This window comes from Paroedura picta, chromosome 11 (genome assembly GCF_049243985.1).
Source record: "Paroedura picta isolate Pp20150507F chromosome 11, Ppicta_v3.0, whole genome shotgun sequence".
Lineage (NCBI taxonomy): Eukaryota > Metazoa > Chordata > Lepidosauria > Squamata > Gekkonidae > Paroedura > Paroedura picta.
The window spans coordinates 11,055,369-11,080,925 of NC_135379.1; the positions used below are offsets into that span (position 1 = coordinate 11,055,369).

General features: G+C 45.3%; 1 protein-coding gene across 3 annotated transcripts in view; it reads left to right on the top strand.

Annotated features, from left to right (window-relative positions):
- CUL2 (cullin 2) overlaps positions 1-23,238 on the top strand; it is a 44,729-nt gene extending 21,491 nt beyond the window's left edge. For all 3 annotated transcript variants that reach the window (XM_077304795.1, XM_077304794.1, XM_077304796.1), the window contains 13 exons: positions 19-181; positions 906-1,030; positions 2,464-2,571; positions 3,423-3,482; positions 4,201-4,329; positions 4,435-4,521; positions 5,829-5,981; positions 7,745-7,822; positions 14,199-14,265; positions 16,613-16,819; positions 18,842-18,939; positions 21,633-21,749; positions 22,587-23,238. In XM_077304795.1, the coding sequence (XP_077160910.1) occupies positions 19-181; positions 906-1,030; positions 2,464-2,571; positions 3,423-3,482; positions 4,201-4,329; positions 4,435-4,521; positions 5,829-5,981; positions 7,745-7,822; positions 14,199-14,265; positions 16,613-16,819; positions 18,842-18,939; positions 21,633-21,749; positions 22,587-22,718 (1,524 nt within the window). In that variant the 3' untranslated portion in view covers positions 22,719-23,238. The remainder of the gene's footprint in view (positions 1-18; positions 182-905; positions 1,031-2,463; positions 2,572-3,422; positions 3,483-4,200; positions 4,330-4,434; positions 4,522-5,828; positions 5,982-7,744; positions 7,823-14,198; positions 14,266-16,612; positions 16,820-18,841; positions 18,940-21,632; positions 21,750-22,586) is intronic.
- Positions 23,239-25,557: the final 2,319 nt, after the last annotated feature.

The window sequence follows — 25,557 nt, forward strand, 5'->3', positions numbered from 1 at the left end:
AAAAAAATTGCCTTTTAGGTTTTATGTAGATTAAAAGATGAAGAGATGAGATGTCGAAAGTATCTAAACCCCAGCTCCTATGGGAAAGTAATTAACGAATGCCAGCAACGAATGGTAGCAGATCACTTACAGTTCCTTCATGCGGAATGCCATAACATCATCCGACAGGAGAAGAGAAATGGTAAAATGTTATTGAATCTACATGAATTAAGGGTAAAAATATTCTGCCTTCCCGATGCTTGATTAGTACAGACTTGTACGTCTATAGCAGTTCTTTTAGATGTGTTGTCTTGTACTAATATAAGTGCCCCAATCCAGATAGGGAGATCCATTCTGATGAGTATCATAATGTTTTATTGGGTCCCTCTGGAATTGCTTTGGCACACTGCTTGCACTTTGACTTTGGAAGCAGGGGAATACCTGCAGGGGAAAACTAAGTCTACCCCGTCCTTTTTCTAAACTGGAAAGTGCAGAAACCAAGAGAGGGTAATGCATGCAGATTCTCAACATGTGCTTAACAACTCAGTTGTAAGGCATCTGGAGAGGGGGAGATGGTAACAAGGAAATCTTGGTGGGGAGTGAGGTCCAACCACAAAAGGACCTGGCTTCCCACAAGCCATAGAGCAAGGCCGGTTGGAAATGGCCCTTACAGAAACCTCCGGGCATGCAAGTAGCCAGTGTCTGTCAGTCAGGCTGGATGCTGTGATTGCCAGAACTGAAAGCACTCCATCAGTCCTCTCAGACAAGCACCGGAGCGAGTCTGAGCAGAACTTCGAAGATACTGGGTTGGATCTAGACTAAAGAGAGCAGCTTTTAAATCATTCTGCTGCCTTGAAGCTTACGGACTTGGGAACACTCTGTTTTTAAAGCACACTCTGTGAACCGAGACCTTGTCTTTCTTGCAGACATGGCAAACATGTATACGTTGCTTCATGCTGTGCCAAGTGGCTTACCTCATATGATTCAGGAACTACAAAACCATATCCATGATGAGGGCCTTAGAGCAACCAGCAATCTTTCTCAGGAAAACGTGAGTATCTCTGCATTGGGAAGGGCAGGACCAGAGGATAATCAAAAAAGTAAAGGACATGCAGTTGGGAAAGTTGTGTTTTTCTAGTTCAGCAGCCACATATAGTGGGAAACCACCACGTGTACGCATTATCCATGACCTAAAAGCAGGTACAGAGCCTCTTGTGGCACAGAGTGGTAAGGCAGCCGTCTGAAAGCTTTGCCCATGAGGCTGGGAGTTCAATCCCAGCAGCCGGCTCAAGGTTGACTCAGCCTTCCATCCTTCCGAGGTCGGTAAAATGAGTACCCAGCTTGCTGGGGGCTAAACGGTAATGACTGGGGAAGGCACTGGCAAACCACCCCGTATTGAGTCTGCCATGAAAACGCTGGAGGGCGTCACCCCAAGGGTCAGACATGACTCGGTGATTGCACAGGGGATACCTTTACCTTTTAAAAAGCAGGTACACAGTGGTACCCCTACCTTGACCTGGACGGCCCCGGCTAGCACAATCTCATCAGATCTTGGAAATTAAGCAGGCTCAGCCTTGGTTAGATGGGAGCCTCCCCAGGGAGCCCTGGGTCACTGCACTGAGGCAGGCAATGGCAAGTCACCTCTGAACATCTCTTGCCGTGAAAACCTCACAGGTAAATCGGCTATTTATTTATAATCTGTTTGATGGGCTGCCCTTCCCCAAAGGCTCAGGACAGCTCACAACAGTTCATAATGAAACAGGTTTAAATCATTATTTCATTTAAAACAATTAAATTTAAAACTATCAAGGCACTTATGATTTTCGGTCTGTTTCCAGTACCAGTGGGGATTGTGGAATAGAGTGCAACACTCACTTGTTAATATTGGTGGGGGTACAGATGATGTTTTCAATATTGCTTGTAGGAAGGCCTGCGATCGATGGACTTCTGTAGGCCTCAGCCGTCGGTCTGGTAGAATAGCTCTGTCTTACAGGCTCTGCACAAATGCATTAGGTCCCACAGGACCCTGACCTCACTGGGGAGGTCATTTCACCAGGTTGGTGCCAGGGCTGGGAAGGCCCTGCCTCTGGTTGGGGCTCAACGGCACTTTCTCCCATTAGAGGTGCTCCCTTAATCTCTTTCTGGTTAAGCGTAGATTTGGGCAATTGACAACCTGTTCTGAAATGCCCATTAATACCAGGGACACCATAGAATGGAACTCTCCTGACCCGAATGTTGTAAAATGAGTCATCACTTTAAAGGCAGATCTTATTGCTGTTTTGTGGAATCTATACAAACCCTGCTTCTCGTTAGGAAAAAAAGAGGTATTTGGTGAATGTTTTATTGTGATTCTTGTATAAAATGAACGTGACCATTGTATCCAGCAACTTGGAATAGTTTGCTAAACGTTGCTCTTGAAACTTCCAATTTTGCCATTTAACTTGGCTTATGTTGTGTTCATCAAACCTGTGATTCTGTCCTCAGATGCCCACTCAATTTGTGGAGTCAGTGTTGGAAGTGCACAGCAAATTTGTTCAGCTCATCAACACCATTTTGAATGGGGATCAGCGCTTTATGAGTGCCCTTGATAAGGTAACCATAGCGAGAAGGCTGTATTATCAATTGAGGGAGGGGATAGAAAGTTGCTCTGTGGATAATTCTGTTGAGTTCATCAGGCAGAGATGCTGAGCAACAGTCATGAACTTGACTCTAGTTTACCATGAATTAAGCTGCTGTGAATTATTTTACTCACTTGACATAGTTCTACGTCATGTTTCGGTTTCATATTTTGAAGATCACTTAGAAGCAAATGCATATATTGTAAATAAAAACATTGAAATCCAGTGATAATGCAAGTGATCTTATAAATAATTAGCAAATCCCTGTTACAATACTATATTAGCCTAATTTGCTGAAGCACAAAGATCCATAAAAGGACATATGGGCCAGGATTTAAAATGTTGTGAAGAGGTGTTTCTAAAAGTTGAGTAGTTCTCCAGAGAAGCATTTGATAGAAGGGAAAATGTGCATTCCTTTCTCTCATGCGCAAACTCTCATGTGAGCTCTGTTCAAACTATAAACTAACTTTGGTTAGTGTGACTGAATGCAGGCTACTTACTAACTGCGGTTTGGCTCTGTCAAATCATAGCTTGCAGGTGGCTTAACTGCAGTTTGTTTTAACCATTGCTCCACATAGCGGACAAACACAGACATCCCGTTTTAATCCGGCTACAAAAATGCCTGGATTAAGCCAAAGGCCAGAAGGCCATCCCTTGACAAGGCAAACCAGGGGCCGAGCACTTGCCCACAAGCCAAGTCATGGCTTCACATTAGGCTTTGAGCTGAGCCATAACAATGCACTTGAAGTTCTGTTCCCTAAACCCAACTCCCCTTGCAGGGCATACAAGCCAAACCTTTACAAATGTTTCTTTTTTCCTAACTAGGCTTTGACGTCAGTAGTGAATTATAGGGAACCAAAGTCCATCTGCAAAGCACCTGAGCTGGTAAGTGATATGCCTCTTTTAAGTTTTACAATTAAACTATGAACTTAGTTCAGATCGTATTATTGTCCAGTTTAGTTTCTGAAAGGCCTTTCAAGGCCAGTGCATCTAAGTAAGAGTCCAACATTAAAGCAGGGTGGCTTCCAGAAACTGCAAACAGAATTGTTTATCTATTTAACTGGATTCTTGGCTGCATTCCTCTGCATCAATATGGGCTAAAGCAGGGGTAGTCAACCTATGGTCCTGCAGATGCCCATGGACTACAATTCCCATGAGCCCCTGCCAGCATTTGCTGGCAGGGCTCATGGGACTTGTAGTCCATGGACATCTGCAGGACCACAGGTTGACTACCCCTGGGCTAAAGGAACCTCATTGGTGGTGTGAGATGTGGTGAATGGAACTGAATCTGGAATGGGGTCCCCATGGAAATTGAACCGCCCTTCTCCTTATTCAAGCATGGTGGTGTGAATGTAGCCCACATGTTTAGACATATAAAATGTGTATGCCAATAAAGGTTTTCTGAGTCTGAGACATATAAAGTCTTTGTAAGGATTACTGAAAGCATGTGTCAAAAGCTTTGAAGCCTTGAAATGCTACATGTGTTAGAAGTATTTGTTACAAGATGTCATCGCTTCACAAAGGAGGTCCCTTTTCTCTTAACGTGGCCTGACCATTGCTATGAACGAGCCCCTTGACAAATATCCCTTCTTTTTCACTTGAGCTGGCCAAGTATTGCGACAACTTGCTTAAAAAATCGGCAAAAGGCATGACGGAGAACGAAGTAGAAGACAAGCTTACCAGCTTCATTACTGTCTTCAAGTACATTGATGACAAAGATGTTTTCCAAAAGGTGAGCGGCCCTTTTAGATGCTCATTTTACTTTTGCTTTTGAGAGCCGTCGACATAAATTAAAAAGAAGACAAATCCTGAGCGCTTTTCTTTTCCCTCGGTCTAGTTCTATGCCAGGATGTTGGCGAAACGGCTCATCCATGGCTTGTCCATGTCCATGGACTCCGAAGAAGCGATGATTAACAAATTGAAGGTAATTCCGAGGCATGCAAGAATTCTCAAGTAGTCGCCTTGGTTCGTGCTTTAAGCATGTTCATGCTTCATGCTGCTTCATGCTTGGGACATCTCTGGCTAAATTTGGTAACCTACTTTGAATTGTTCCAATAGCAGTCCAGTGATGGGTTATGTCCCGTAGCGGTCCGCAAGCTTCCGCTTGCCGCGGACCGCTGTGGAGTAGTGGATGGAGAGGGTGGCCCGGGGGCCCGCGCATGCGCGGCAGCCCCAGCATAAACGCACATGCGCAGACTGCCGCGCATGTGTGTTTGCGCGGCAGTCCGCGCACGCACGTTTGCGCTGCTGCCATGCCGGCGGCCGCGGCTTCCCCTCCCGGCCCCTGCGGGCCGCGAACAAATCGGCAAACTTCTCTTCCCTCCCCTCCCGAAGTGAGAAGCTTGCCGGGCTGTAAGCTAATCGGCCGCTTTGGCGGCCGATTTGCTTGCGGCCTGGCGAGCTTCTCGCTTCAGGGGGGGGAGGGAAGAAGGAGCCGAGGCCCGGCGCCGGGCTGCGGCCCGCGGCTTGGGGACCACTGCCGTATAGGTTTGCCTTTAGGTGCTGGAAGGCTGTCGTGTTAAAACACAGCCAGCAGATGGCACCAAGGTGTTTCAAGCTGTCAGCTTCAGGGGCCTGAGACTATATCTGCTTTCCGTCCTAAGCTGCATACAGATCAGTAAAGCATAGTTTCCATTGCCTGTGGTACAATCGCCATCCCTTCCTCTTCCCACAAACAGCCTTTGAGATAGGTGGGGCTGAGAAAAGCCACCTTGGTGTAGCGGTTAAGAGCAGCAGCCTCTAATCTGGAGAGCCGGGTTTGATTCCCTGCTCCTCCACGTGCAGCCAGCTGGGTGACCTTGGGCCAGTCGCTCCACCTACCTCACAGGGTGCCTGGAGTGGGGAAGGGAAGGCGATTGCAAGCCGCTTTGAGACTCCTTCAGGTAGTAAAAAGCAGGGGATGAAAACCAACTCTTCAGTTTTCTGTCGAGCAGAAAGGATGGGAGATGCAGTGGTGGCGGCACCTGGGCCTTTGGTCTTCATAGGAGGTGTCATGTGCCTGTTCTCATCCTATAATGGAAATATTTTGAAATTTTTTCTTTATTTTTTCTTTATTTTGGGATTTATATTGTGCCCTGTCTTTGGCAACTTAATTAAGAAAAAAAAAGAGTAACTAACAAAACAGATTGGGTTTTTTTTTAGTCCGCTATATTTTGTCGGGTTCTCTAAAGCTAGTCGTTTAATATTCATGAGCCTTTTGCCTTAACTTCACATCGTGTTTGTTTTCCCCAGCAAGCCTGTGGCTATGAGTTCACCAGCAAGCTCCATCGAATGTACACAGATATGAGCGTCAGTGCTGATCTGAACAACAAATTCAACAACTTCATAAAAAACCAAGACACCGTTGTCGATTTGGGAATTAGTTTCCAGATATATGTTCTTCAGGTATTGAAGCATGCCTCTGTGTGCGTACTTTGCATTGCTATTATATCACATATATATATATATGCCTACGTGGTTTTGCAGGAGGTTGTATTCGGTGTTTAAATTAGGGCCCTTTGAACCAACATTCGTATGTTGAAATCGATCCCAGATATTTCAGTGGGACTTATTTTGAAGTGTGTTTAGAACAATGGCTTTACAGGTTCCGGGGCAGACAAAACAAACACCTCTTGTAAAACAAAACAGGAATTTTCTGAACATACATGCTACACGCATGCAATGACAAGTAGGCTTACAGCAGTGGTTCTCATCCTGGGCGTCGGGATCCCTTTGGGGGTTGAACGACCCTTTCGCAGGGGTCGTGACAGGGTGAGCAGCTTGGCCGGGGGGGGGGGCACTACTGTTGCCGCTCCTCCTGAAGCCGCCTGCCAACTTATATACAATTTATATACAATCATGAACAATGGATCTTCACGCCATTGGTCAGTTTCGGTTTAATTTCTGTGAAAGAACACCTGCATAATTTTAGGGTTGGGGATCCCCACAACATGAGGAACTGTATTAAAGGGTCGCAACATTAGGAAGGTTAAGAACCACTGGCTTACAGCATCTTTTGTGCTTGCCTAGCAGTTGTCAAGGGCGCTACGTTAGTGCCTGCCCAAGGCCAGCCTGACTGTAGCAGTTAGAGCAGGGGTAGTCAAACTGTGGCCCTCCAGATGTCCATGGACTACAATTCCCATGAGCCCCCTGCCAGCATTCGCTGGCAGGGGGCTCTTGGGCATTGTAGTCCATGGACATCTGGAGGGCCGCAGTTTGACTACCCCTGAGTTAGAGTGTTGGACTGAGTGGAAGAGGTTTGGAATCCCCACTCTGTGACAAGCAGGTGACCTTGGGTCTGTGACAATTTCTCCTCCTCACTTACTCCACAAGGTTGTGGTTGCAAAGATAAAATGGAGAAGGGGGAATGGTGTTGTAAATCACTTTGGCTTCTCACTAGGAAGGAAAGTGGCATATAAATATAAATAAATAAGTAATATCTGGTTGAGTGGCGTAAAAAGAACCAAGACGAGGAGAAGATGGCAGGGTTGCAAACCTCTACCATGCTGACTTTCGCCAGCTTCGGCATTACCCTGCCTTCTTTCTCCTCTGGGCCCTTTTGCAAGCTCATTGCTCAAGGCATTTCTCATCCATTCCCGCTGGGGCATTCAGCCTGAGCTGAATGGGGTGGGATGAAATATTGAGCGGACTGCAGAGGGGTATAGATCTCTGGAAGCTTCTGCAAGTTAAAGCCCCTGGTGAATGGAAAGTAAACATAAGCCTTCAAAAACATTCTGGCTGATTCCTTTAAAAGCTAGGGCCAAAGTCAATATGATGTCTAGAAATCTATTAATGGCCATCCTGTGTATTTTTTTAAAGGCTGAATAGCAAAGTAACATAATAATGCAATGCATCTTTTTTTCCATACATTGTTTCTCCCTGTTTTATTTATTTTATTTGCAACTGAACCTGGGGAACTGGTGCTAGTTTCCCTCTCCTCTCAGCCTTGATCGAGATTCAGCACACCAGCATTTGCAAATATACTTTTAAAAATGTGTTTGGAAGGTCCCTTCCTGTGCTTGATCATCATCATCTGAAATAAGATTGTTGTAAAGAGTTCGGGTCAAACTCGGTTATCGTGGAATGCTTAGGAATTGCAGCTTTTTAGATGCTCTTTTTAAAAAAGAATTGAATCGTATGGCTTATGTATCGATGTGCTTCTTTTCCAGGCTGGTGCGTGGCCCTTAACTCAGGCTCCTTCGTCAACGTTTGCAATTCCTCAGGAACTGGAAAAAAGTGTACAGATGGTAGGTTAGTAGGAGCTTTCTTGCAGATTTGATAACCGTCTAAAGATAGGGTTTAGCTTGCCTCACTTTTCCATGCAGCTGTATGAAAATCATTTACATTGCATAGTACATCATGGTAATCAAAGGCCAGGTTAGCTCCAGGTGATATTGCATCATGGTAATCAAAGGCCAGGTTAGCTTCAGGTGCTTTCCAATGGCCTTTCATTGTTGAGGGAGTAAATGGAAGGAGTATGGTATTCTCTGAGTATTGTAGCATTAACCTCCCGGTGTGAAGCAGGAAAGCCGTGACTTTGAATATGGCCACCTAGTTATGAATTTCCATTAAACAGCCCTTCCTTGCTTCAAAATTGCTATTTAATATTTATTTATTCTTTCTTCGAAGTTCAAACATTCCCCCCCCCAAAAAAAAAATAGAGAAGATGACTACATTCTCTATTTGTAATTATACTGGCTTTGGCCAGAAGGCACCTAGGTATCCTTCCAGCTTTGAGGTATTTACTGCGGGTTTTCCCAGATGGAGAGTTGCTACATCAATAAATTAGCTACATCTCAGAAATTCTGTTGTTGGGTTCACTGTTTTTCTCATCTTTTATGTCTAACACAGAAACCACCTGCTCACCTAGGAAAGATTGTTTCTCCTTTATTTCTAAGCTAGCAGGAAAAAAAGAATACAATCTGTGCGTTCTCTCCTGAGCCCAATTTTGGGTTCTCTGGACTGTTTTTGATTGCATTCAAAGCCACCTTCTACCCCACCCTGCTCTCTTCAGTACCCCTTTGTGGGAGCCAGACTGCATGCTTAAGATTTTTTTGCACTAATCCAGGAAAAGCATTCCTTGAAAGAACAATGGCTGTGTGGATTCATCTTTTCAGCATCTGGCCTTCATCTGCTGCATTGGGGAGTGGGGGGGGGATGTTATTTCCCCCTAAAATAAAAACTTGCTTGTAGACCGCCCTATGTCCGAAGCCCCGTTTACTCCTTTTAACATAATACCTTGTGCTCTCAAGGACCACTTATTAGACCTCCTGTGCACTTGAAAAACGGACCTTTTGCTCCAGCTTTGTCAGAGCAGAGAAAGAAGCCTTTGAATAGCTTGTTCCGTTTCCAAGTGACCAGTTAAATTAAAAGAATCCTCTACATTCTGTGCTTATTCAGATGTTAGAAAATTGTAGTGGGGTCCTGAAGATCTTGGTCTAGTTCCCTTTAAGGTGTTGGAGAAAATGTATCTGTTTGCTTGTTAGTTCCAATGGTTGGGTTTACACTCAGCTTATGGGCTGAGGCCTTTCTGCTGGCATGCCTCTCCTATCTCCCTGTCTCTTTCCCCCTAGGATATTCTCAACTGCCCCCAAATTTGCTTTTAGCCTTTCACCCCAAACGCCTTTTGTCCTTCATTGCCTGACCCACACAGTCTCAGGATTGGTGGGCTAAGTGTAGATGGAGACCTTCTGTTCCTTTCCCATGAGAGGTTTATCTTCTTCATGGAGCCCTGCACTCAACTTTAAGTTCCTGCTGTTGCTAAATAACCATTAAATATGGGGGGGGGGTGGAATCTGCCAGGAGTATGAAATACTCTCTGCCTTTATGGGCTGGCCCCTGGATTCCAAGAGCGTTCTAAATAGCTACCTCATTTGCAACACCCATGCCCAGGACTTCTCAGCAGTGCCAGGACTGGCAGATTGTATTTATAAGAAGGCCAGTTGACAGGTGAGGAACCAAACTGTCCCATAAAAAAATCAACTCTAAAGGTACAAGGAGCCTGGCCTTGCCTGCTGGTTATGGCCGCCTTCTTCTGTCTTATTCCTTGACCCTGATTTGTATCACTCATCGAGTGCTTCCCTGTTAGGATGTTAGAGCTTTACTAGGAAATGGGAGGCATCCACAACTTCAGATTTAAGCATCTCTTCACAAAGTGGTGGTCAAAACTAGAAGTAGGTAGAACATTACTCTGACCTAGGTGATGAGAAGATGGACATTCCTAGCTGGGATGTGTAGCGTGTCTCTAGAAGAGAGCTAGTTTTAAAGTACAGGCAGTTCTTGTTCCAGATTTTCTTCACAGGTTCCCGTGAAGGTTGTTTCAGTAATCAGTGGCTTGTAATTAGGGCAGATCTTGTAATTTGGTCTTGGAAAAGCCAGTCATTTCCCCCCCCCCCCAGATTTCTTTACGGGCCATAGATAATACATGCAGCACCAACTTCAAATGGAACAGTGAGCCCAAATACAGCCTGTATGTTACTCCTGCTCCTTGATTATCTGACCACCTGCATTTCTATCTAGACATTAGAAATAGAGGCAGGAGAGAAGAAAATCCAGGAGCCAGGCTGCAACTGCTAGTCTTCCCTGCTGTTCGTTTTGGGCTTCCCTCCTCTTCACATGCGTAGTAGGATTTTATTTGGATTGTCAGGGCTTGGTCTGCAGTGCAGATTGAGCAGGCATGTCCCTGAAATGTGAATTGCAAGCCCTAAGAACATAAGAAGAGCCCTGCTGGATCAGATCCATCAAATCCAACATCCTAAACAAACCATGTAAAGCTGCTTCTATTATTCTCTCCATAAAGGTATCCCCTGTGCAAGCACTGAGTCATGTCTGACCCTTGGGGTGACGCCCTCTAGCGTTTTCTTGGCAGACTCAATACGGGGTGGTTTGCCCGTGCCGTCCCCAGTCATTACCGTTTTACCCCCAGCAAGCTGGGTGCTCATTTTACCGGCCTCGGAAGGATGGAAGGCTGAGTCAGCCTTGAGCCGGCTGCTGGGATCGAGCTCCCAACTGCATGTCTGCTGCCTTACCACTCTGCACCACAAGAGGCTCTCCATACACATGTAGTGAAATGCAATTTGAACCTTGTGATAACAGAATTGGGCAGTATGCAAGTACAAGCCTTTAATTATCATGGTATGCATATCATGAATACCCGGGAACTGAACTGTACTGGGTAGGCAACAGCTCCCAGTTTGGGGGCCTTTGAGACACCAAAAGATTGCTTTTACGTTTGCGGCAGAATTGAAGGTCCCTAGTCAGATCTGTCGCCAGTATTTGCTGCATTGGTCATGTGATGTTTTCTCTAAGGTTTTGGAAAGCGGGTAGGGAATACTTAATGTGAAGTGGAATAGACTAAGGGGTGGGGAGACGAGCAATGGAGACGTAGGGTTGGATTGTTCATGCTAGATCCGACCGCATTTTGAGATTGTCAACCAAACCTAAAAAGCAGAAGTGCGTTCCCCAAAGCTCTGCGCTCTTTGATGGAGCAGAAGATTTAGAAATTTGCTATGCAGACTGCTCTGAAGGTCTTCCGTGCCAAATTCTCTTAAAACATTCCATGCAGGTTTCCAGGAGGAATCGTTGTTAAATGGTTTTGTGTATATGCACATGTCTAAGAAATGCTAATAATTGTCTCATTAAAAATGTCAGGCCACGGCCGGCTTCCCGGCCAGAATCTGAATTCCTGTTTTGCTCATCCCTGTGAAATCCTCTAACGAAGCAAGAAGGGAAACCACATGAGTTCTGCGCGATATCAGACGGGCTTTCTGGGGCAACCCGTGACAGCTTTAAAGGGAACCTTTTTTGCTCCCCTCTATACTTCTCTGGGGCTTGATGAACCCGCAGATTGAATCATAATGGGGATACTGATAGGCAAATGGCTGGTTGTCATCAGCCTTCCATTGCAGACAGGCTAAACTGGAATTCTGAAGGAAATAAAAAGGAATCACAAGGCAAGATAATGTAATAGTCCTCTCTGTATTATTAGTGAAAGTCCAAATAATGATAAAGAGTCAACCAAAACGGGATTCTAGGTAAATAACCCGCTTTCTACGTATCTTCATCAGTGGTTGCTCTTCCAATGTAGTTATGTTGTAATGATATGTATCACATTGGCCAATGCTCATCACAGTCTGGGGATTTCATAACATGGGGCACATTGGAAGAGCAACCACTGATGAAGATACATAGAAAGCAGGTTATTTACCTAAGATCCCGTTTTGGTTGACTCTTTATCATTATTTGATAAAATAATTAAAAAAATATTTTATTTGGACTTTCACTAATAATACAGAGAGGACTATTACATTATCTTGCTTTGTGATTCCTTTCTCTCTCTCTCTCTCTCTCTCTCTCTCTCTCTCTCTCTCTCTCTCTCTTCTGAACTGGAATTCTAGCAACAGCCATAATAAGAGTGTCAAGACCGTGCTGTTTTAAATGTGTTGCCTTAATTGACAATTTGCTTTCTAAATCCTGTTTTTATTTATTTATTTATTTGATCAGAGGAAAATAGTGTACTTAGAATCTTCCTTTTTTTTCTTGAGCCGGCTTCAGACTGGCTGCAAAGGGATGGGGGTGGGGGACTCCGAAATTGCAAGTCTCCAGAGTCATTTTGTCTTTGAAATCTTATAGTGGCAGTGGGGAATGGCCCAATAAATTCTAATCCTCGAGGAGTGGAAATTCAATTGCCATGGTTTCTTTTGATGTCGTTTTCATAATCTCTCAATTTTTAGCTATCGGTTTAATTTAATGAGCCATTAGCGTAAGTTTATGAGTGATGACCCACATCTTAATATGAAAGATATGGAACACATTCTTAGTACGAGAACTGAAATGGCCAATTAAGATTTGGTATGCACTTGACCTGTTGGGATTACGCATTCACGGCATACATGGTTTGTTTTTAATGTGGATAATTAGCAAAGCATTCGTACTGTGATCCATTTTTATATCATCATTAGTATAATGCGGCTCATAAAGTATTACTAGGATTCACTTGAAGAATGGCTGAATTCTATTCCTGTTCCTACCAGTGGTTTCCCTGCCCATCGATAACATCCAGGACGTTCCCAGTTCTTTTTGCATTATTAAAGATTTCCATGGGAGCATAGAGCCTCACACTGTTTCTTTCCCTCCTGTGACTTAGCTTCCTTTGAAAGTTCTAAGTTGACGGCTAGTGGGGAAAGCAAGAAGAAATGAGCCTGTGCATTTTTGGGCTCTTCCTTCCAATAATGGAACTCAGAGACCTTTTGCAAGCAGGTCAGTCATGGAGAGTGTCCACTGGCTCAAGAGCTCAGTAGCGGTTTTTGAGACACATTTCTGACTTCCAAGAAATTTGAAAATCAGGGCAACAAAGCTTGATTGTGCTGTCTCTTCTGGTGACCTTTTGCTGTGTTTCAGAGGAGACCCAGACCGTTTACGCACTGGGAATTTCACTGCTCCAGCTCCCGTGTAGGAGCACAAATTGGCAGCAGACGAAGAGCACTGGGCTAAATGCTCCCCCTTGTGGGTGCAGGAAGACGTGGGGCAACCTGCCATGACTAAAACCCCAGCCTGCACCCTGACATGAAACCTCCAGTGCGTAAACGGTCCCAATGAGACTCTCAAAGTTACCGGCACAGGCTTGATTAGAATTACTGCCGATCACTAGGACAGGTCAGTCTTTTAAAAACTATAAAAGAGCTGGAACTTCTTGGCCTTGGTTCTGTCCTGACCATGAAGTCTAATGTGACGTTGGGAAAATCTGCTTTTTCTTTCCTTCCCCCCCCCCACTTAACCTCAGATCTCTTGCAAAATGGGGGTGAAAGTGGCCTGCATGGATAGGCATGTTGCTTAACAAGGATAAGGGTGTACGCAAAATCATTTTGAAAGCACGTGTTTTAGTAGGTGACGGTGAAGATCTTGGCCCAGTGGATTGCATTGCTGGTGTAAAGGTCATACCGATATTAGCTTTGCTTATCCCTGTATCCAGAGGGCTCAGGGCTGGTAGCAGCAGCAAAAGAATGTGGGAAATCAGTGGTCGGAGACCTGGATTTTATTTGGAGAGTACAGTTGCTAAGGGGGCTTCAGTATTGCACGCCCTGTTCAGCTGTGAAGCTCCCAGGTCTCCTTGAGCCTAGCATATCAACTCAGTCTGAGAACAAATTGTAGTGTTGCGTTGCTGTAAAGTGTTGTGAACACTGAAAAGTGCTATAGAAATGCATTTTTAGTATATATAATGCTGTACTGGTGTGTGTGTGTGTGTGTATGTATGTATATAGGATTTGCTTTATCTCCATCACATCTGCATCAGAAATGGATTCTCTTCCTTGATGTCCTGAAGACTTTTTTGTTTTACTGGTTTAAGTATTGTTACCACTCTTGAGTCTTCAGGACAGGTGTGAGGAGGTTTTAGAACCCTTAATCGGTTTTGAACTTTCTTAGCACAGGCTACATCATATGGCTAAGGAATTTCCAAACATACATTGTATTTTTTTTCCTGCTGTTTAGAAATGTAATGGATTTTTTTTTTTTTGCCTATTTGGCATCTAAAACCTGAACTAATCAGAATTGTCTTGAGATACTTGGTTGAAGGCTTGCTCTCTGGAAATATTTGACTGAAAAAAAAATGGTTTTGTTTTACAGTTTGAATTATTTTACAGTCAGCATTTCAGTGGGAGGAAACTTACCTGGTTACATTACCTCTGCACAGGTAAAAATAAGCGTGTGCATGTTTGTTTTTTGATCTTACGAAGTCTACACAACGCGCATTAGTGATCGTTTTCACTTATTGTAACTTCTCCATCCTTTGAGGTTTTCTGAGTTTAAATATTGTTGAGTGAAATAATCCTCTCTTACGTAGCTGACTATAAGCTTTCGTGTGCAAGCCCACTTCGTCAGATATAGTGCCCTAGAATTTCCTCAACCTTTGCATATAGGAAGGTGGGGGAGGGGGGGTTGGTTGCCAGAAAGGGCTGGTTAGAGTCCAGACGCATAAGTAACTGTCCAGTTATAGCTGACGGTTGATAAGATCAGTGTCAATAAATCAGCGTACAAATACACATTGAAATGTATGGTAGTTTGGGGTGCATTTCTCTGATCTGGGGACTGGGGAGATACTTCTCACAGCCAAACACCCCACTTCAATGTATCTAAAGGCGCTTGCATCTACAGATATGGAGTCTCTCCGTTCTCATTTATACCCAGAATTGAACTTTGTTGTTCTTAGAAGTGTTGCTGAACTCAAACTTCATTCTCACTATTTATTGCCATTTATAGATCTTACCAATTGCCTAAAGCAGGGGTAGTCAACCTGTGGTCCTCCAGATGTCCATGGACTACAATTCCCATGAGCCCCTGCCAGCATTTGCTATAATCGTCCAGTCACTTTGCATTTTGACTCTTTCCACCCTTTTCCAGCAACCAGTCCCCCCTCCCTTTCCTAAGTGGGCTTGCATATGAAAATTTATACCTTGAATAAAACTTTGTTAGTCTTAAAGGTGCCACTGGGCTCAAACTTTGTTCTGTTGCTCTAGACCAGTGGTCCCCAACCTGCGGGCCGCGGCCCAGCGCCGGGCCGCAAAGGCCATGGCGCCGGGCCGCGGCTCCCTCTCCCCGCCCCCCCCCGCAGTAAAAAAACTTCCTAGGCCGCAAGCTTGCGGCCCGGGAAGCTACTTACTGCGGGAAGGCGGGGAGAGGGAATCAGGGCCGGGCCGCGCCCGCGCGGCCCGCGGGTGCGGCCCGATCCACGGCTGCGGCCCGCGGGCGTGGCCGGGCGCGGCTCGCGGGTGCGGCCCGTGGGCGCGGCCGGGCGCGGCTCGCGGGCGCGGCCCGATTCGCGGGTGCGGCCCGCGGGCGCGGCCGGGCGCGGCTCGCGGGCGCGGCCCGATTCGCGGGTGCGGCCCGCGGGCGCGGCCGGGCGCGGCTCGTGGGCGTGGCCCGCGCGGTCCCTGCGGGCGCGGCCCGATGCCCTGCCGGTCCCCAGCCTAATAAAGGTTGGGGACCACTGCTCTAGACTAACATGGTTACCCACCTGAATATAGCTAAATATGTTTTTTGGATGATTATTTCAATTAGGTGTCTTAATTTTAGCTCTTTTGAGCTCTTATTTCTAGCTCACATTCTTGCCCATATTTATTGCTCTTATCTTGACATTATTAACTGGGCATTTTGCAAACAAAACACCCAGTTTAATAACATAGTTTGAAAAAAAAGACATACTGTTCGGAGCAAATTAAGGTCAAGCATGCAGAACTTTTGGCTTAGCTTGGTCTTGCATAATGGTTGGAATTCAGGAAAGCTGGGCTGTATAGACGGCCAACAGGAAAGTATGCGCTGAGAGAGGCAGATGTACATAAAATGCAATTGAAGATAGCAGACTATAGTTGCTACAGTCCTGTCGGAGGCATAAAGGGACCCTCTGCAGTCAAAAGGAGCCAAATGTATGCAAAAAAATGCTTTAAAACATTGAGATGACTGGAAAAGATACTCTAACTGTATTTCTATAGCACTTGTCAGTTTTCAGGCTACTTTGCCCCACCCCATTTCCCTCCCCAACAGTCTTGCAACATAGATTAGATGGTTGCTTCTTCTCCACTAGTCTGGACTTTGGGCTGCTTCCAGTCTGCCCTCAAGACAAACAAAAGATTCCGTGTATGACTTTGAATATAAGTTCTTACTGGCGGTGCTTATGAAACTATAGCAACCTCAGTGGAGTGCCCTGGGCTTCTTGGTAAAGCATGTTGCTTTGCATGTGGAAAGGCTCCCAAGGGGAAAGTCACAGGCATATACCTCTCTTTGTGTCTGAGACCCTGGATAGTCAAACTGCGGCCCTCCAGATGTCCATGGACTACAATTCCCAGGAGCCCCTGCCAGCATTCGCTGGCAGGGGGCTCCTGGGAATTGTAGTCCATGGACATCTGGAGGGCCGCAGTTTGACTACCCCTGCCCCTAGACAGCTGCCTCTTATCAGAGCTCCATCGAAGCAATGGTCTTGCTTTCTCCCAATGGCTGCGTCATCCTTTCCTAGGTAGCGTCTAAAGTGTGCCGTTAATTTGCAGGTGAGGTAAAAATGAATTACTTGTGCAAACCGTACGTAGCCATGGTGACGACGTACCAAATGGCCGTGCTGCTCGCCTTCAACAACAGCGAAACAGTCAGTTACAAAGAACTTCAGGACAGCACGCAGATGAACGAGAAGGAGCTGACGAAAACTATCAAGTCATTACTTGATGTCAAAATGATCAACCATGATTCAGACAAGGCAAGTCACCCAAAGGACGTAGGACATTTTCTTGTCAGAATGTCTTTATTTCTCTTGCATTTTCACAGGGGTTTTAATTGCGGGGGGGGGGGGGACACCTCTTTTTGTAGGATTAGAATCCTGTTCCTTAAGAAATAAGGAATCTGGTTTGGGTTTTTATTTTATGTATTTTTTTTTTACATTAATTGGGCTTCTACTGAAAATAAAAAGCAAAGAATGAAATGAGCATACCCATGCCTCATATATATTTGAATCCATGTTTCTCAAACACCACACGGCAAAAGTAGTTTGTGGCATGGCTAATTGAGCTTCTCGAGGCAAGAAATTCCCTGATCTTGGTGCCACCACAAAAAAAGGCCCTGCCGCCCATTGCCACCTGACAAATGTGTGTCACTCAAAGTAGAGCACTGCGTAGAAAAATCTCTAGATCCATTTAGGTTCATATCAGAAATGGTGGTCTGTTAGAAAATTCTGGCCTGAAATGTTCACTGGCTTTACCCAGCACTGTAATTTGCAGCCAGCAACAAAATGATGGCCAACGCAGTACAGCATTATGGTATTTTTTCCCCCCACATTTGCCATCAAGAAAGGGTGGGGGAAATGCCTTACAAGCTACAATTGTGCCCAATTAAAAAAAAAAATAGTAGTCTTTTTCGGGGACGGCCGGGGGGGGGGTGTAACTTTTTTTAGCGGTATCTTCTTATATTTGGGATATCTGTCTTCCATTTGGGCTCACTTTTCTTTCAAGTAAATACAGTGTCTATTTCCAGCAGTGAGTTCTAAGCAATAACTATGCAAAAATGCTGAAGTTTTAGGGAGCTTATAGTGTGTATTCTAGAAGTCCCATCTGGATCTCCTAAGGGTACATGTAATTAGTCAGGTCAGATCTCTTCAGGAAGCTGCTGAAGACACTCCTGTCCACTGGGTCAAGAAGCATCCCTAAGAGGCACCCCTGAACCTTCAGGAGGAATGTAGTTATCTCCTGCAACCTGGATCAGTAGAACTCCTCACCAGCAATACATCCATTTTGTCGGGACTAGGCTTCGGTTTGTTCATCCTCATCAGCCAATCACAGCTTTCAGATACTTGGTGTAACCATAGTCCCCTTAAAAAACGATGAAAAGAAGAGTTGGGTGTCACTTGCAGATCAAGGATGCTGCAAACTCTTGATGACTAATTGTGGAACTTTAAAATATGGGGGCAGGGAAGAAATCTTGCAGGATACAACAGACCAGTGGTCACAGCACTCAGTGAAAATCCCCAAGTTCCCGCCCCTCTGTGTCTCACCCTCCAAGAAAGACCAGGTCCTCCAAAATGTAGCATGATCACTACCCCAGTCCACATTGGAAAGGTGTAGATCAGGGGTAGTCCAACTGCAGCCCTCCAGATGTCCATGGACTACAATTCCCATGAGCCCCTGCCAGCATTCGCTGGCAGGAGCTCATGGGGGTTGTAGTCCATGGACATTTGGAGGGCTGCAGTTTGACTACCCCTGGTGTAGATAATTGGTTAGGGCAACCAAGACAATTTCTTTAACGTACCCTGTCACAAAGCAAATCAGGAAGGATCTCAGCTTTTTTATTTGCCTTAGAAGGTGCTTGAATTGTCTCAGGAGATGTTTATTTTCATTCTTTACAGTCCTAATGCAACGAAATTGATCTATTCATGTGTGCCGTAATTGTTTTCCCTTCGTTCTATTTATGGCAGTTTACGTTTGTTAACAAATTTGGCTCACCCCACTGCGGTACAACCACACCAAGTGCAGTGAAAATGAGTATTACATCTGAGTGATTTTAAACATATATGCAAATGCCCTCATTTGACTAAGCAATTCAGGCGCCAAACAGAACGAAGGGTAACATGTTTCGTTTTCAGCAGAAGAGACGCAAGCCATATGCAGTTTTTCAAGCATGCTGTTCCCTCTTCTTGAGAAACGGCTGGCTGCTAATTTATCTGGCACCATTTGTGTGTGTGAGTGTGTGTGTGTGTGTGAGTGAAGTGCATATGCTTTTCTTACTGCAGGAAGACGTGGAGGCAGAATCGACTTTTTCATTAAATATGAGCTTCAGCAGTAAACGAACAAAATTTAAAATCACCACATCCATGCAAAAAGATACGCCACAGGCAAGTATTGTTTGGCATCTCTTACGTCATCAGGTTTGAAGTGCCATGCGTGGGAACAAGGAATCTCGCCCCTTATGCGGATGTTCCACACAAGGGGCGAGAATCTTTGTCGGTAGGTTTATTGTTTTATAATATTGTCTGAACTTTAATTTGGGGCATTCAGTTAACTTCGCAAAAGAAGGCACCCTGTCATTACCTCTTGATTCCGTAAGTTTGAGTATTCCGCTAAGACGGCCTTGCGAAAGATAAACTGCTCATGTTATAATGTGATGATTAAGTAAGGCCAAATTGACTTTCTGCCTGTGACACCACTGAAGAAAAATTGCACAGTGTGCTGTTTCCTGTGGGATTTCCTGTGGGATTTTGTATTCACTCGATGTCCCATTTAAATGGGCCTGCTGCCTGTGCAAAATAATTACACGTGCTTAGTACTCCTGTGCCAGTCCCACTTGGGCTGCTAGTCTCTGGCAGGCTAACTGACCCCGTTTACATGGGTTGTGGGCCCGTTTTAAGGAATGCCAGTGATAAGTTCCACAGCAAAGTGCCCTTGTCTCTCCGGCTTCTTATTCACACCCGGCCTAAATCTCACTACGTCCCTTGTGGCAGACAAAAACCCCTCTAATTATTATTACAACCTTAATCGTTACAACTTTAGAACTAGAGTATCACATTCAGAATGTCATTCCTTTCAACCCTAAGCATCCTCATACATAACCAGATAAGCTAAGAATTAATTTCTCTTGAGTCATAATTTCATAATTAAAGTTAAATCATGCTGTAATTGTTACTCTACTGATCTCTCAAGCCGCGGTAAAGTAACAGAAGTCATTCTCGAAAAAACGATTTCAAAGTAGGCCTTAAAAGATACTGCAGGCTCCAGGGATTAATCCCAAAGGTTTGATTCTGCTACCGGTAGAAGGCATGCTTCCAGTAGGGCATGAAGAGCCTTCTGCCCATGGAATGGACCTGCTCACAGTAGAAGGGTGTCCCTTGCTTTGGAAAAGAAGAAGAGTTGTTTTTTAAACTAATTTTTCACGTCCCTGACTTAAGTTCCCAAACAGCATTTCATTCAGCCAGTCCTCAGCTTTTTTCCCCCGGTTGAATCCTGACGGTCACAAGGCAAAATGTATATTTGTTAGAATTTCCAGCAACTTTACAGTAAATTATTTTATTAAATCACATGCCCACAAAGGGAGCCAGGTATGAAGTAAGTTGCGCAAAGAGTCTTTAAAATAAAACACGGACATTGGCTGAACGTTGGGCCGTGCCTGTGAGAAGCATCTTGTCGGCAAGACTAAAAGGCATGTGTGAAATGTGTTTCAGTTTTTCCAGTCACTTTCCCATTGTGTGGTTCCTTAAATCAGAGGTAGTCAACCTGTGGTCCTCCAGATGTCCATGGACTCCAATTCCCACGAGCCCCTGCCAGCGTTTGCTGGCAGGGGCTCGTGGGAATTGCAGTCCATGGACATCTGGAGGACCACAGGTTGACTTACCCCTGCCTTAAATGCTTTTAACATTTCCACTTGGCTCAACTACCTAGCCGCAGCCTTGTGCGTGAGAGAGAGAACAAGAAGTTGCTTGCCACTGCCAGCATTAGCAGCCCTTGAAAACCTAACTACATCTTGTTCCATGACAGGAGTTTTAAAAAGTTCTCTTTGCGTAAGCAGAATGTTTACAGGAGCAGGCCCTTATCCCAAAAGGTACTGTAGCATTGTAGGGTTTGAAAAAGATACTAAAAGCTGCCATTTCCCAGTAATGGGGTCAGGTCAGAGGGAAGCAGCTCTTATGACAGACTTGTATGGGTTTCCCACCGTCAAAGCACAGCTTGACCCCAGTGGTTACTAGCTAGCCTGGAAACATTGTCTGAATCTTTCTGACAGTCGTATGCCCAAGAAACTCACAGCCACGGCAGGATTAATCTGTCATGGCTAATACCTGATGAGCAAGCCAAAAACCTTTGAGCCCCTTTTATCAAAGCTTGTGTAGCCTGCGGCCTTCCTAACATCTTGTGGTAATTGTTTATTGACTGGCTTTTTAATCCCATCCCTCCTCCAAGGTGCTCAGGGAGTCTCCCTGCCACTCCCCTCCCCCCCCCCATTAATCTCATAATAAGCCTGTAAACTGTGTTACACTGAGGGAGAATGACTGGCCCAGGATTACCCCATAAACATCTGCCAAACCCAGGCAGCACTCTGACAACAACACTACTGGCTCTTGTGTTCTTTCAGATCTCACATCCCGAACCTACTGCGAATGTTCACAGGGTAGGCGGAGCCAGCATGGCATGGTTGTTAAAGAGTGGTAGCCTCTAATCTGACAAGATGGGTTCGAAAAAGAATCGTGTCCTTTGTCCTGAGTTCCCAGGGAAAACGCAGTAGGAAGTTCAGAATTTGCTCCCCTGTGGCTTCCCAAGCACTGACCCGTTTCTCCAGCCATAACCCTTCGTTCACCTTTGGAATGAATGAGCTTGAAAGCACCGCCCCATGGGGCGGTGGCCCTCATACGAGCACCCTGACTTACCTGATAAAGCAGGGGTAGTCAACCTATGGTACTCTGGTTGGTTTGCTGGCAGGGGCTCATGGGAATTTTAGTCCATGAACATCTGGAGGACCACAGGTTGACTACCCCTGGGCTAAAGAATGGCACTTTCGTGGCCCAGTAGTCAATCTCTTGCTGTCGTTCGCTTGCTTTAGGAAATGGAGCAGACCAGAAGTGCTGTAGATGAAGACAGGAAAATGTACCTTCAAGCTGCTATAGTCCGCATCATGAAAGCACGGAAACTGCTGCGACACAACGCTCTTATTCAGGAGGTAAGCACGCCAGCATCCCGGTGCTTCACACAGCAATCATGCCACGGAGGTAGAACCGCGCAGGATTTCTCTAAAGCATTTATCTGCTTGCTCTGCCAGGGGTAGTCAAACTGTGGCCCTCCAGATGTCCATGGACTACAATTCCCATGAGCCCCTGCCAGCGAATGCTGGCAGGGGCTCAAGGGAATTGTAGTCCATGGACATCTGGAGGGCCTCAGTTTGACTACCCCTGCGTTATAGCTTGGCCTGACTGGTGACTCTTGAATGCACACCATTGTGACTGGGTCTCTAGTTTTAGAAACATGGATGTTGAGCATACAGTTTGATACCAAGTACTGTTTTGCATCCTTTGTGGTCCAGCAAATGAACACCTTATCACCTGAAAAGGGTTTCCTGGCATCTGGGGATTGGGATTTCTGGCCGCGTTCCCAAAGAAGCCGATGCTGTAACTGTGTAGCGTAGCTTAGTCATACAGACTTAGTTCACGAGCAAGTCTGGAATTGTTCTTAGAAGGAGTTTGCACGGGGGGACCAGGCCATGTATTGAACAAGCAGGTAACAGTGTCTACAAATCCCCCCAGCAGTTCATTTCCCAGTCGTCCCCACCCTAGCAGTTGCTTCAGCTGTAACGTTTTACCACATAGGTAACACCTCCGTTCCTATAGAGGGGGGAAACATGGCATCAAGTGGCCCCTGCTTCAGAAAAAAACAATTGAATATCTGAAAACAGGGAGTTCCAAAATCCAGCCCAGGCTTTGCTTCTGAAGGCTTTGAAACTCTCCTTTGAACTAGATAGGATGTTTGCTTATAATAGGTCCTTTCTCTTTCCTTCCCACAGGTCATTAGCCAATCAAGAGCTCGGTTTAACCCCAGTATCAGCATGATTAAGAAGTGTATTGAAGTTTTGATAGACAAACAGTACATAGAGCGGAGCCAGGCTTCAGCAGACGAATACAGCTATGTAGCATGAGGTTAATACCCGGCAGGTATGGTTGTACGGAGATCATTGCTGTCACTGCTTGGTGTGTCCTGTGGGGGGGAGGGGGGAGAAAGCAGGCCTGTTTTGTGCCTCCATAATTGGTCACTTGGCAGCCCCTGTTTTTAGTGCTGTTTACAACATCACCAGTGCCACGTCATGAGCGTCAGATGAGGAAGGAGGAAAAAAGAGAGAGAAAGAAAGAAGCCTATAGATATTCCAAGCTCATGTCATTACGACATTTCTTAAAAACTTTACTAAAAGAGAATGAGTGAAGTCTTGCTGAAATGTGGAAATTTTGGTTGGGTACCATGCTTCCCCCCTCTCCATCCCTCCCCCTCACGTTTGCAGTTGATGTTTTTTAATGTATCTTAAAAAGACAAAAGTTAAAACAGACTAAATATTGTAATATGGCAGATAACATAATAATTGTATCTACATTAAAATGTAAAAAAAAAAAAGAAGAAGAACATGATACTGCTGCTTGTCAAATAAATAAATGGAATATCTTGTGGTGGCTTGGTTTAATCGGTGAGCGTTATCCGCTAGGAGAAGGGCATGCAGATGGTTCGCTCTTGAGCATACCCGGTCCTGGGTATGATTACAGGGGAGGTAAGTCTCATTTTGATGGGTGAGGATTTAAAGAGTGTGATGCTTAAAAATGGCTTTTGGAACATATAAATTCTACTTGCGATTCGAAGAAAGATAAATTGTTAGATTGATGCATATAAAAATCAGCGGATGTATCATGCACAGCTTTCCTGCGCCACTAAAAAGGTCCCTGAGAAACTAGATAAACAAGTTTTCACTGAATTAATTTAATCTTTTTTCTCAAATTTCCAGTAGCGCCGCTTCTCCTTTCTGGAATAAATACATCATAAATAGTCTTAGGCCTCATATCTTCCTGGTATTGGCTCTTCATCATGTCATCTTTGTGAAACTAAGTATCCCATCACTCAATTTAAGTTGCCTAAATTACCTCAGTTCTACCCTTAGGGGAGGGGGAAACTTTAAAAGAAGTTCTTCTCCCTGTCTGATATATACACTTAGCCATTGCACTATTTGTTAATAAGCAGCAGTTAGAATGAAGATTTGGAGCTGAGACTATAAAATAAGGGTAGTCCTTGGAGAAGGGGCAGAAAGCATTTTGATTTCTAACCAACCAAGCTCAGGAAGTAAGCATGGGAGATAAGATGTCAGAAGCATAGGATTTAGTGAGTCTTTAGTGTTCTCACCCATCCTGTTTAGGGCCCATCTGAGACCCTTTAATGAGATCATAGCTTTGTGTCATCAATATGCTGGTGACAGACAATGGTATCTCGTACAATACGCCTCTGGATGCTGCTGCCTCCGTCGTAGACCATCACTGTGGACTACGGAAGAACAACACAAAGTAGAATCCAGGAGAGTGGCTTTGCTAATTGGGAAGGCTGCTGTTGAAGAGCTTTTTTTGTAGCCCACTTTTTACTCTCTGAAGGAGTCTCAAAGGTGTTGCCAATTACCTTCCCTTCCTCTCCCCCCAACAGCTGCCCTGTGAGGTAGGTGAAGCTCGGGGAGCTCTGAGAAAACTGAATGGCCCAAGGTCACTCAACTGGCTGCTTGTGGAGGCAGAGTGGGGAATTGGGCCTGATTTTGTAGATCAAGCCGGATCTCTCTCTGTTGGAACCTGCTCTCCTGTTGGAGAAGTGGGTCGGCAAAGAAAGCTGTCCTACAGCTGCATGTGGTTGGGGAATCTTCTTTCTCACAGACAGTTGACCTGGCCATGCTGAGGCTCATTCATTGAAAATAGCTTGGAAATTTCCTCTTTGCTGGCTGCCATATATGTCAGGGGTACTCAACCTGTAGCCCACCAGATGTCCATGGACTACAATTCCCATGAGTCACTGTCAGCAAACTCGTGGAATTGTAGTTCATGGACATCTGGAGGACCACACTACCCCTGATTTAAAGGACTCCTTTTCCATGTATACAGCAGCTGCTTTCACCCCATGAGAGTCTTCTTTTTAACCCTTTTTTGGCAAGAGGGTGAGCAGTTGTTGCCTCCACAGGAACAGGTTCCTGCTCTTTTCCGTTGGAGCACTCTACCAGAACCTTTCACCATGCTGGCCTTACCCAGAGGCTGTTAAACCAGATAGATAATCTTTAAACCAGATAGATAGTCTTTCAGGTCCTGGTTGAGAATTCATCATTGGACTTCAGAACCACTGACTTTTCCCTTATGTTCAGTTATAGAAATTGCCTGGCTTATTTTTCTTGATGGTATTGTTAAGCTTAGTTGTTGTATTAATTATGCTATTTCCCCCCCTGTTGCTCATCTGCTTTGGGTACCAGCTCCATTGAGACAAAGGCTGTCCACTTAATAATTCTGGAAAAGGGTTGGAGGAGGAGCTGGTCTCATGGCTTAAGTGCCACTCCGCACTTAACACCCACCCACTGTCCCGCTCTTGAGTGCCTCCTCTTCCAACTGGCTTGCCTGTCTGTCCAGCAGCCAGCCAATCACCAACCGTCCCCCACCCCTGACCTCACCCCCTTCTCCTTCCACTTCCCTCCGAGGCTGCAGATCCCTGCTGCATGAGAGCTGCCTCTGCCAGTGAGTTCCCTGCAGCCTGCAGCCTTTCCAGGTCCTGGGGGGAGGGAAAGGCCATCTGCAGAATTCTTCCACCCCAATCTAGCGCCCATTGTATTCCTGAAGGCAACGGGCTTTGTCCCTAGTTTTAAATATATTCTTCAGTACATAGTGGGGGTATGTCCAGTGGAGTCCTGTCTTTTGTAACACCACAGCACATCTAAAAGGTGAATTTCTGACTCGGAAGAGGAGGAGGGAAATGACCCC